General features: G+C 40.8%; 1 protein-coding gene across 4 annotated transcripts in view; it reads left to right on the top strand.

The window, feature by feature from the left end:
* The first annotated feature begins 3,481 nt into the window (after window positions 1–3,481).
* zeb1b (zinc finger E-box binding homeobox 1b) overlaps window positions 3,482–13,234 on the top strand; it is a 56,133-nt gene continuing 46,380 nt past the window's right edge. For 2 of the 4 annotated variants that reach the window (XM_060896823.1, XM_060896806.1), the window contains exon 1: window positions 3,482–3,598. In XM_060896823.1, coding sequence (XP_060752806.1) covers window positions 3,541–3,598 — 58 coding nt within the window. In that variant the 5' untranslated portion in view covers window positions 3,482–3,540. Of the gene's footprint in view, window positions 3,599–4,528; window positions 4,751–4,896; window positions 5,358–13,234 lie in introns of those variants that run through there. The other 2 variants (XM_060896834.1, XM_060896815.1) reach the window with 2 other exon arrangements.

The following is a 13,234-nucleotide window of genomic DNA, read 5'->3' as shown; positions in this document are numbered from 1 at the left end:
CTCCTGTACCACACCCAGCTGAAGTCCATCAGAAACCTGATAGTCATCAGCAGGTACAAGAATAGCCCAGCACTGCCCGCCATAACACCAGCACTGCTACACACACGTTTGTGATCTGGAACAGAAAAAAAGCTCTACACCACTCTGTATTGCATGGGAGCTTTTGTTTCACATGACTTTTGTGTTTCCATTAGTATGAATTCAGTTTTTCACATGTTGCCTTGTTGTTTATCATATTTCTGAATATGACATCATATGATCAGAGACTTGTAAATCTAATCTTATAAACTCTGCCTGTTAGGGCATCCAGGATATGCTACTGAACACTCCTAACCATTTCTTTTATTTCTATCTATCTGTCTTAGTATCTCTCTTTCTATCACTCTGTATTCTTTTTCCCAATTTCTCTTGCTTTATCTTATGTCTGCAGCTCCCTCTCTCTCTTTCTCTCTGGTTGTGTGCAACAGCATAAACAGTCCCAGAGGAACAGCGATCTCTTTCATTGGGTGGAGGATTGAATCATCACAGAAAGGGTCCCATGATCCTTGCTGTGCCTTGGGATACACATCACATTCCTTCTTCCTACAGACACACACTCACACACAATTTGACCAACATTATGCTGCCATTGCCTGGAACATGTAAACTCCAATGTTTGTAACAATAAATATAAATCAAAGTGTCCGATAAAATGTTAAAACTAGAAATTTTCCTGTCAGTTTTTTAATTAAGTGATTTCAGGTAAAATGCAACGTCAGGTGAAGTTTCATTTAAGCTCTAATATGCTTTGCCATCAATGCAAGCCATCAATCAGAACTTGACCTTCATCTACTGCTCTTTTTACGTAATAAAATTATCCTACTCTGATCTATCATACAAATAAGGAAAACTTGCATTCCAGTAGCAGGCATTCTATCCTTACCAATATGTTAAATCATCAGATTTGTACCTTTTATTTATTTTTTTACTACATACTAGAATGCCTTTATGAAATCAATTGAAATTCAGCCACACATTTGTTTAAAGTTATACATATCTATCATGAGGTCAGGTATTAAAAAAAGAGTGTATCTAAGATCGATTGGTTGGAATCACTGATATATCACAAGAAAGTCATAGATTATGTTAGATGAAACATCCAAGAAAATGTAACCATTTTCTACACACCCACACGATCAAAACAAAAAACAAGGCTACGGTGCTTTCTGCATTGACGCCACTAGTTTCCATCCGCCGTAGGTTGAACATATTAAGCTAGGTTGGCCTAATAATAGATGTCCATGCATGTCTCTGGTCACTTGGGGCTCACTGGGTTATTCAGAGAGATCTTCTGTTTGAAGAATAGTTTAGGATGATGTGAGCTATGCTGAGGCGCAGCCACATGGACGGTACAGGGTGGCAGTTGGCACACTTGAAATAAGCCTTTCCACCTCAGCTCATCTCTGAGATATCTATTACACCTCCGTAAAGCATGCAGAGCTATCTTATTCTATCTAGCCTCTGCCGAGTTAAACTGTTGTTGTGCCATATGCATCTCCATTAAGCATCAGAAACTGTATAGCAATTATGAAACCAATACGGTGATTTAATTATGTAGTCTTTTCTTTCAAAACAAAAAAAACAAAAACAAATTAGATATAGGTGTGAATTAGTGGTTCTCAAACGTTTTGCAGTCTGGGATGACTTTAACTGTAAGAAAAATTCCATAGACCCACTCAGTACAAATGTATTTTACAAACATCATTGAATTAATTTATTCAAATTATTAAGAGCCCTAGAAGTTGTGCCTGAATGGTTCACCCACAGAACACCTTTTATTCAAATTCCCATTTGTCCAACCTAACGTTATTAAAAGATTTGGACTTAACCCATTCAGTTCAAACTATTTTTTTTATTTAATATTTAATTTTTTAAATTTAAATATAAGGGGTTTGCACCTCTGAAAATATAAAGACTGTATATATGACTGAAAATATAAAGTCCCATGACTATGCTGTTATTATGAGAACCATGGTCATAAAGGTGGTCTCAATGGAACAAACAATGGAAGTGTGTTCTTGCCCTCTGTTGGCATACCATGACTAGAAACCTGGACACACCACAACTTATTTTTCATTCATTCCACCTAAAATAATTGTTTTATCCTGGTCATGGTAAACAAAAAATATGGCAGGAACACTTGCATTGTAGTGGTTAACGGAGATGCCATTCAATCTCAGGGTATCATGCACACACACAGACACAGAGACACATACACACATACACAGACAGAGACACACAAACACAGACAGACACACACACAGACACACACAGGCAGAGACACACACACACAGACAGACACACACACACAGGCACACACACAGGCAGAGACACACACACAGACACAGAGACACACACACACACATACACAGACAGAGACACACACAGACACACACAGGCAGAGACACACACAGACACACACAGAGACACACAAACACAGACAGACACACACAGACACACACACAGGCAGAGACACACACAGACATACACAGGCAGAGACACACACACAGACACACACAGAGACACACAAACACAGACAGACACACACAGAGACACACAGGCAGAGACACACACACAGACACACACAGACACACAAACACAGACAGACACACACAGACACACACACAGGCAGAGAGACACACACAGACAGACAGAGACACACAGACAGACAGAGACACACACATACATACACACACAGACAGAGACACACACACAGACACCCAAACCCACACACAGGCAGAGACACACACAGAGAGACACACACACAGACACACACAGACAGAGACACCCCTCACACACACAGACACACACACACAGACACAGAGACACACACAGAGAGACACACACACAGACACACTGAGACACAAACACAGACACACACACAGACAGAGAGACACACACAGAGAGAGAGAAAAGTCTCTTGAAAAGTCTCTTGAGACCTGGGGAATACCATGTGGACTCATACAGAACATACACAGCACCTACATGCTGCCCACTCTGCCAACATTCTGCCAGTGATCTCTGCTAATTATTTTATTTAAATAAAGAAAGAAACTACACTTATATGCAAAGCATTGTGTGGCAAAAGGATCCCATGTGTATTATAGTATGATATAATATAGTAATATAGTAAACACATAAAATAAAGCAGCAAACTGAAGAGTGAAAGCAGTTCAGGTGGCTAAAGGAGCTTGTGTTTGTGTTTGAGGCTCTGTCCAAAATATATTACCGTATAGCACAGGTGGCAGGCTAGTGGCACTGCCTACTCTTTAGTACAGTATAGTCAGCCAAACAGAGAGAGGGAGAGACAGACAGAGAGAGTGAGAGAGTGAGAGGTGTATGCAGCCAGAAGGTAATGTCGTAAAGCCGAGTGTCGTAAACCAGGTGCAGGGAGGGGAGGTGGAGTGTTAGGGGAGGGAGGGAGGGGAGGTGGAGGGGAGGTGTGTGGGGGCCGAGAGGAGGTGACTCTCCGCCACGGCATTTACACACAGCGAAAGGATCATGGCGGATGGCCCCAGGTGTAAGCGCAGAAAGCAGGCGAACCCAAAGAGGACGAGTGGTGAGTAAAGAAAGCGCGTTGGCTTCATACTTGACTCGATCGGTGGCTGAAATCGTGCGGGGAGACTTTTCCAATCAGCCAAAGTGAGCGGAAAGTAGCGGTGTGTGTGTGTGTGTGTGTGTGTGTGTGTGTACCGTTATACCTGGCTCTCTCCGCCTAGCGGCACCGCGCACCGTTATACGCTCCCAGCGCCCCAACGCGCTCTCGCTGCTTCTCCACGTTCACTTTTCTCTCCTAAACAAATCTGCACTCTTCTGAACTCTCCGGTTTAAAACCTTCACGTCTCCTGTTGAATCCGAGGATCACGTTTCACCCCCATCAACGAGCTGAAAGTTATTTTCTCGCAGAATCTATTTACCTGTTTGTAGCCTCATCTCCGTTCCACCTCAAAACAACCTGCTTGTTATTTCCAGGACCTCGAAAATCGTGTTGTGAAAACAAACGTGTTTGTTTAAAAATGATGTTTCCGTGAGGTTTTGTTGTGTTTTCTCTCAGGTTCTAAACTTATCTGTGTACAATGGGCTGTTCCGCCGTTCCTCTGTTCCGCTATTGCGCGTTACTGCGTGGTAGCAGGCAGCCGGTCTGTAGTCCACTGTATCTCACTATCAATAACCAGACAATAAACAGATTTCTCTTATTCTCTAGATCAAAATCTGGTATCTCTTTATTCGACATATTGGTTAAAAGTGTGTGCTTTCCGACGTGTAAACCGGTCCCCAGATCACCAAAACACACGCGTCTCTGTTTGGCTGAAGAAAAAACGGAAAGTCCTGAAGTCCTGATTTCGTTGTTTACTAAAAAAAAAACTTTGCTGGAAGTTGTGTAAGAAAAGTAAGGGCGTGTCTAAGCCATACATGTGTCATTAAGCATCTTTTCAGCAGCGTGTATGAGGGACCTGTTTGTAGGCACATTTGTCTCTCTGGGTGGTAACTCGGAGGAGAAAAGGAAAGGAATCTGCAGGGCTGCACAACAACTGCAGCTCAGCCTATATAAGGAATGTGTGCTGTGTGTACATACTGAACAACATTCTGATCAATCTCACTCGGGCTGGCTGCAGGACAGGATCTCAATCTGGGACTGGACCACTTGATGAGAATGAACTTTTGGGCACTTTGGCACTTTTGGCACTTTGGCACTCTCTCATCATATCATGTGCGTTTTGTTTGTTTGTTTGTTTGTTTGATTTCTCATATCTGCATATTTGTTCTGATTTTATTGTATTGTGCTTGTATTTTATTGGATCCGTGATTTCAATATAGGAGATTTTTGTTTTTGTTTGTTGTTGTTTTTTTGTCCGTTTCTGAGAACACACACGAGTCGGTTGACTGTTTTTTCCTTCTGCGCTCTGCTCTGGAGACGTTGTGCCACTGTTGCAAACCTTTAAAACGTGTCGCACCCACTTTAATCCTCTAAAGACTTTCTCTTCCAGATGTAAAGACTCAAGTCGTATGTGGTGTTCCGTCGTTTTCTTGATTTCTCCTGTTTCTGTGCCACTTCAGAAATAACGGTGTGTTTTGGTTCCGTTTCCGTCATGCGCTCCCTGGCGGTGCTTTTCAGCGCGCAGCTTTCTCCCAACTGATCGGAGGCATAAAACATCGCTCAGGGTTTATCAATGGGAAAAATATAGATATTGTATTTTTTTCACTGCTGTAAATCTGATTTGTCTACGTTTAAACTCGCGGACACAGACGAAATCGTTTCCATCCGTTTTGAAAGGTGTTGGAAGGCGAGGCGTTGCACCAAATGTCAACTTGTGCAGGTAGAAAAACAGACGCTTTTGGTGTCTCGCATGCTGCCGGTGGCTTTCTACAGGCTGTCGCTTTATTTGTGTGTCGTGCGTGTTTATGATCCCGAAAAGTGCCAAGAGTCATGTGCTGAAAGGTGGTGCTTGATTGTTGGTTTGTACACCTTTTATTGTTGTGTTAACGGCGAACACCGATGCGCTTTAGCCTAGAGATGTGCTGGGAGGTCATGCTCAGTGTAATGATGTGAGTCAGTCTGTACGTGTGTGTGTGTGTGTGTGTGTGTGTGTGTTAACCCGATGCTCTAATCTGAGCTCTCACCGCACTGCAGGTACCGCGGACACCTGAGCCGGATCATACAGTAATGCTCTGACTGATGCTTCCAATCAGCTAGACCATACAACTAGACCATAAAACTGGACTATACAGCTAGACCATACAGTTGAATGGATTGGATTATATATATATATATATTCAGTATATATATATACTTGTTAACATCCTCTTTAGGGTAGTGTAGAAAGCATAAACGATGCTATATTGATATATATATATATATATATATATATATATATATATATATATATATATATATATATATATATATATCCGACATATCTTATACTTCTGTGAGTATAGCATCGTTTATGCTTTCTACACTAAAGAGGATGTTAACAAGTTGACAACATAAATATTTAGTATTGTACAATACAGTTTAATAAATGACCCGTGATTGGCTGTGACCTTAACCAATAGGGTTAGTGATGTGACTCCACCGGTGCATTATTAGCATACGCCCCGCCCATTTCTCCTTCACGTAATGCTTGACCATACCATATATTCAGTTGAGACAGTTAGGGTGGTCAACACTGCATGTGTTTTTTATAGAAATATCTAGCTGTTCAGTGATAACATGAACACTAAAATTTATTTGCCGTTTCACAGAAAAGGGTGTGAATGTATTTACATGAATTATTGCCGCATTATCTTCTGTTAGGTCTATACAAACAGCTGAAATGTGTTTTACATAGTTTTCAGGAAACTGACACCAACAAGTGACTATTGCTTCATGTGTATTACTCATGTGCATGTTCATGCTGGCTGAATCAGTATTTAGAATTAATTTCATGCTGGTGGTGGACATATTGCTAAGACATAGCAAGACTAACCGTAGTATGAGTGCCATATCCTTATGGAAACTAATAATATTCCGCTACCTTTCCCATAAGAACATCTGATTGCAGATTTGCCTCCCAGACTCTCCCAAGTGGTCACAGCATGGCTGACTGAGCCTGAGGAGGTGTGCTGAGGTGTTTAGGGCTGTCAGCTGACAGCTGACCATCTGACTCCCATTTGAAAACAAATCCCCCTTTAACCAATTCCTGGACCCAATTAGTCACAGTTACGAAAGGATAATAAACTAGAATTTAGAGTGTTGCATGTATTATTTGACCAAGTTATCTTCTGAATGGATTGTAAGTTGTAATCAAAATGCATTATGTTGAAATTCCACAGATTATCATTATCAATGATGCATGTCTGAGTAGGGAAGGTGTGTGTGTGTGTGTGTGTGTGTGTGTGTGTGTGTGGAACACTGGGTGTTGGATGGGGTGGGGGTTTGTCTCAGTCTAGAGCAAGCAGGAGGTAGCACTTAGACATCAGGTGAAACATTTTTGGTGTGACTGTTGCTTTGTGTCAGGGTAACCCTTTGTGCCTGTTCACCCTTATATAGTTAGTAGGGGCAGTTAGGGCACAGGTGAAGAATTTTTCAGAGGGTAGACACTTCATTAGAGCAAGTTGTGTTTTTTTTACACACCTTCACACCACCTGAACCATAATAGCTGTTTTGGACAGCAAAACATTATAAATGACGGAAAATGGTCTCATTATGGCTACAAAATATTAAGTAAAAAAAAAAAAAAAAATTTCTACAAAATTTAAAATAGGCACATAGTCTCACAGTGCTAATAAAATGAAAGAAAGAAAGAAAGAAAGAAAGAAAGAAAGCCACTATAAGCAAACCTTTAGGCAAGTAGTGGCTTTGTTTGGTCTGTATATACTCCATCAAAGCATGTATTAAAAATGTCACCATTTCTGACAGTGCAGCTTTCCTGAGTCATGTGACCTGAAGGAAGGTAACATGGAGGTGTTAACAGTCCCCAGTGCGACAGGTGTTTGCCGGTTCACGGGCCGGGCCTCTCTTCTCTTCTCTTTTCCTCACTGTTCCCCTCCACCTCCGTGCTCACAGGAATACCACAGGGCAATCTGAAACCTCCCAGTTTGGGAGCACAGGAATGTGGCTGACCGGTATTAGCATGGTTAAGAAAATAAACAGGGCAGCGCTCCATGGGGTGTGCTGCTCTTTGTAGTGGCTTGGCAAAATGGAGGTTATGTTTCAAAGAATCTTGATGCTTTTTGTATAATTTGAGATGTTGTAAAGCCCCAAATTTACACTTCTGTTTTTGCACATCGGCACAACCTTTTCACACACCTACAAACACACTACAATGTTAGCTGAAAAAAAGATATTTTGTTTAGTCTCAGTTCTCCAAGAACGAGAGAGAGAGAGAGGCGTAGTCCAACAGGCCAATCATGATAGGTGTGGTAGACTTTATTTTGCTAAAAAAAAGTTTTAATTGCTTTCTCCACCTTAGAGCCATAAAGTATGTGATCATAAAGTATAAAGAAAAAAAAGAGGATCAGTTTGAGTTTTTAAGGCTGTAGATTGACAATCACACTAGAATTTTTCAGTTTGTGTCTCCTTTTTATATGTGTGACCAAAAAAGCCTGGTGATATAAAGGGTTTTGGTGCAGTGAGAAATTTGTTGATGTTGTTTAGCATGCTTGCTAGTTGCTAGTCACTGCATATAAAATGTAAATGCTAGCGATATTATGAGAATGTAAAAGCATTGGAGAGCAGTACCGCAACTGAACTTTATTAAATTCATTTAGATTAAGTTGATACACTGCTACATTTACACAAAATAGAGAACTATGAGAGTTCATTAGCTCCGTGTCTCGCTTGTCATTCTGACAGAATCAAGCAAGCTAGCTAACTCAGGAAATGTACTAATTGAACCTCCTCGCTAAATGCATGCCATAGAAGCTATTTATATATTATTATTTAATGTTACAGCTTTAGAGAAATCCTCATGCCTGGAGGTTTAACGCTTAATGTTGTGAATTTTATTGATACAAACATTTTATTTGATTAAATTTATTTGCACCAGAAGTCTGAAATTCTTTTTAAATGAAGATATGGCCATTTTGACTAGGCCTTAATACACAAGCTTTTTGTCTGGCTGTAAATGAATGCATCATAAATCTATCACTGTTTTTGTGTGTGTGTGGGTGTGTGTGTGTGTGTGTGTGTGTGTATGGTGTAAATTGTGCTGGGTGTCTTTTTGGGACACATTGCTGTGAGATGACACGATCCTAAACATTTTAAAAGCCATCTGTTAACATTTAAGAGATCTCCTCCCAGTGTGCAAAGTTTAGGATCCTTTCATTTATCTGTGGTCTTTTAGGGACTTCCTCCTCAAGTCCAAATGAAATCGCTGAGTCAGGAGAAAAATCCACCAGTGCCCCATCCTCCTTACCTCAGCCTCTTTTCTCCTCTTCTATCATATTTTATGTGTTGTGTTTGTCTTCTGATCCCTCTGTGTTTACCTCTCTAACTCTCTGACACAGTAGCAGAGAGATGTTGAGTGACCTTTGACATGGGCACCCATGCATTGCCTCAAGTATGACTTCACTTTCTCCCCCTGTGCCATTGTGAGGCGTCCAGCGTAACAAATTGGCTGTGTGTCAAAGCTCTGAGCACACACACACACACACACACACGCTGAATTGATCTCGGTTTGGGCCAAGCTCTGTTTCTTCCCTGCGTGCCTTCTTCCCCATTCAGACCATCCCCTTTAGGGCAAGCACTCCCCCATGTGGAGGTCAGATGGGGGAGGGACTTTAGGAGGTGAGGGGTCAGTTTTTTTGGAGGACTGCTGAGGTGTCGTTGAGGGGCTGTTGTAAACTGGCAGGCCAGCTCTTCTCTTCCATCTTATGTTTTGCATAACAACATGGATGCCCTCTCGAGAAAGGCCAGAGTGTGAGAATGTGCAAAAGAGTGCACAACACATTATTAAGAGTGTGTTGGACCGAGTACAATTTTGTGTTTAGTGGTTTGTGTATCACCACTTGTTTTAAATCTGTTTAACATTTTAGAGAAGGAAATTGGCACCTTTGTTTTGTTAATTAGACTTTCTGGAAAGGCCAGAAAGGGAAATGGGTGGCAACAAAGCAACCTATTCTGTATTGCTTAAAGCAAAAAAAGGCTTAAAGCAATACACATAATGCTACAGTAGACCTTTAGATACTCAGAGTCAAACAAACTCTGTGTTAATGTGCCATAATAACCATGTATATGCTCCTCATAACAATAACCGTTACTCTAGATAAGTCTAATATCAGCCACTGCATTGGTTTCTTCGTTACAAATTTTAGGACATCAGGAGTGTCTTTGGAAGTGAATAGCACTCCAATCTTGTCTGTGATTTTGCAAACGGAGATTAATGATTAGCCCTGATTATGCTCTCATTGGTAGAGGTGCAAGAAACCCTGCAAGAAAAGAGCTTTATTTCTCTTTCTGTCGTCCCCACTCGCCCCTCTACAAAAGGGTCCAAGTCTCATGAACCCCTTTGTAGCTGTGCACAGTTGTGCTTTATTGGCTGGTGTGTGTGTGTGTGTGTGTGTGTGTGTGTGGGTGTTTGTGTGTGCGTGTGTGAGAATGCTTAAGTGAGCTATTGTGTATTAAGGCTTTAGATGGGAGGAGAGAAAGAGGTTTTGCTACCTATGCAGTGGACCACTATTGGCCATAGAGAGGGCTCCACAGCGGAAGAAAAGGCCCATTGAAAGAGTGCGGAGAGGGGAGGAACGCTCTTTCTCTCTCTGCCTGTGGGAAACTACGGCCCATGCCGGGACTGCCATTTGCATACGTCCCATTCTTCACAGCGAGGGAGGCTGGTATATGGAGGCATCACGTTGTCTGTGTGTGTATGTGTGTGTGTGTCTATCTATTATACATTTAAGCTCTTATTCAGTTTCTGCCTTGTTGCATTCGAGTGTATCTTTGAATCGTTATCAGTTAATAAACCAGATTTATGTCCTTTTCCATCAACACAGTGCTGGTCCCAGATTTGGTTCACAGAATCAGCAAATCTTTTTAACAATCGTTTTGAATTTCTATTGTTTTAAGGGCTCAAGCTTACATAATCAGATGTGGGTGTTTCCAAATCCAATGTGTAAAAATAACAATGTGAAGGCTTACACCAAGTTACCATCAAAAGTCATCAACATAGTCACAGTTATTTTGTATATCCGATACCTTTTTTATTGTTTGTAGCTTTTTTATTCTGAATGTGTAGCTGCTTTGTAAATTTTTACCATTAAGTATCAGTATATAACAGTGTAGTAAATTAAACGATTCCTTCATGAACGCCTGGTTTCTTATTGGCGGTGTATCATATTCCTTTTTTTATTATCAGCTCTAATCTTTGATGTTCTTGCACTATTCACATTGCAGTGACAGGAAGCTGCTTTGGGAAAATATATACGAGAAACAAGCACTTACTGTAGAGCTGCTGAAGTACATGTACAATAGGTCTGTGCTCCAATGAAACAGTTTCTTAAACTCAATTAAATCACAAATAAATGTTCGTACCTGCTTTAACCAGCGTATTTCTCTCTCACTTGATAAACGCTTAAACGGTTACTTTTCACTTGTTTTGGAAGCATTTTTATGAGGTACACCTGGCTATAAAAGTGAATTTCTCTTTTCATTATTTTGTTGTGATCCCGTTTTTGTTGCTACCCACATTGCAGTTTGTCTTTCATTTTGCACTGTACTGACTCCAGCACAGAGCGGCTGTCATTGGGTTTGATTCGTGACGAGGACCATCCAACATAAAACAATCTGATTGGTGGCCTCTAGTGATCGATGATACTCAATTGTGGAAAGCTGTGAAATTCCTTCTGTCCTTGTCTGCAGAGGGATAGAGATAGGCATAGGGATAGATGTTAGAGATGTATAGTAACTTCATTTTTAAACTTTATTATTTTTTTATTTTTTTATTCTGTTTCTATTCTTCCGTAAAGCTGCTTCGAGACAATGTGAATTGTTAAAAGCGCTATAAAGAGAAATTGAATTGAATCGAATTGACAGGATAGTTTTAAGGGGCGGAGCCACATCTGGGAGGCGGAGTAACACTACTTCACCATCAGCATGGTTGAAACCCAGAGTGAAAAACCAGGTGGTTATTTTGAGGTATATATAAAACCTTAATATATAAAAAATATAGTTTGAGATAAACAGAAAACAAAAAGGGGCTCACACACTATAAGTGTTTCTTTGTGTATACAGCGACTATTACATTACATTATCGTCATCCTTATTTTTTTGTGTGTGAGCGTGTGTTACAGAGAGAGGGTGAAATAGAGTGTCTGTATGTTAGACCCACACTTCATTTAGCTGTCAGTGTGAGTCACATAGACAGGTGTGAGAGGTACATTACCTCATCTCATACAATCCACCATCCTTCTGGACCTGCGTGTGTGTGTGTATGCACAAGCAGCCAAGGTCGAAGGGTCACAGCCACACCACACAGGAAATTAAGACTTCACTCCCCTCCCTCTTTTCTCCCTCCCTCTCTTAGTGGTGATATTAGGTTTGTGTGCGTACACCTGTCCAAACGACTCTTCGGCTGACAGCTTAAGTGGTATGCTCTGAGGGAAAGGGTGGATATGTGTGTGTTTGTGCATACACCTGTTGTTGCCTTTTTTTATATTACTACACCTGAGAGAATCGGTAATTGCCTTTTGTGGGGTAATTTAGAGAAGGTCTGTTTCGCAGATACACTATCTGTTTTTAATAATGTTCCTAGGGATTAAGCTTCAGCACACCGCTTCTCCCATCAGGACTTACCTTCACAACACGTGGACTGCTGATCCACTCTCACTTCACACCAGGTCCTGTCCATTTTAGCTACATCTCTTCAGTTATTTTTAGTCACACAACAACACCAGTCCTGTCTACTGCAATAACCTGAAGCAGCCATTTTAAATCACAATTCTAATCAGGAAAAATTGCATAAATAATTTGTGATATTTGGCTGAAATAATAATAAAAAAAAAAAACGTCTATACAAACCACAAATCCATTCGTCTTCTTACCCTGTACATTCATGACTGTGTGTGCTATAACACAAGCCCTTATTTTTAGCTGACTGACTAAACAGCTAGCTAGTTCCCCTCAAGTTTGTTATTCATTTAAGGTTTGTAAATATTTCTCTTAGAATGTAGCTTAGCTAGCATGCTGTCTTTAACCCGTATCAATGTTTGTTAGCTAGGACTAAATAATTCGCTTGATGTTAAACACTATCGGCTGCTACAGATCATTTTCTTCCTTCGTGAATATATGTCTAGGTCTAAGCTGAAGATAAGGCAAGTTAAAGACTGACAGTTGCTTTTGACATGAAGAGAACCAGTCAGGACATGACAGTACCATAAATCCACGAAGATACGTTTGGATCTCACCTCACCTGTTTCCCAACACAGCATCTGTCTCATTTTTATTAAAGGCTGGATCTACACCATTACGTCCTTTCTCCTGATAACGACTCTGTCCTCATCATAACTTTCTTTTTTTAGTATACACTGTTGTGTTTCTCTCGTTCAGCCTTTCCTTCTCTTTCACTCTAATATCAGCAGAGTGGTGAATGAAAGACTTGCCATCTTGTCCTCAGCACATTTATCACCGCTCGGCATGTTGCCTCTTATCTGAACCGAAGAGTCTTCGGCAAAACCAAGAGTCTTCACATTCCTGTTTCTTTTTTTTTTTAAATGC

This window comes from Tachysurus vachellii, chromosome 2 (genome assembly GCF_030014155.1).
Source record: "Tachysurus vachellii isolate PV-2020 chromosome 2, HZAU_Pvac_v1, whole genome shotgun sequence".
NCBI lineage: Eukaryota > Metazoa > Chordata > Actinopteri > Siluriformes > Bagridae > Tachysurus > Tachysurus vachellii.
Note: the sequence above shows the minus strand (reverse complement) of the source record. Positions and strands in the feature narration are given on the sequence as shown.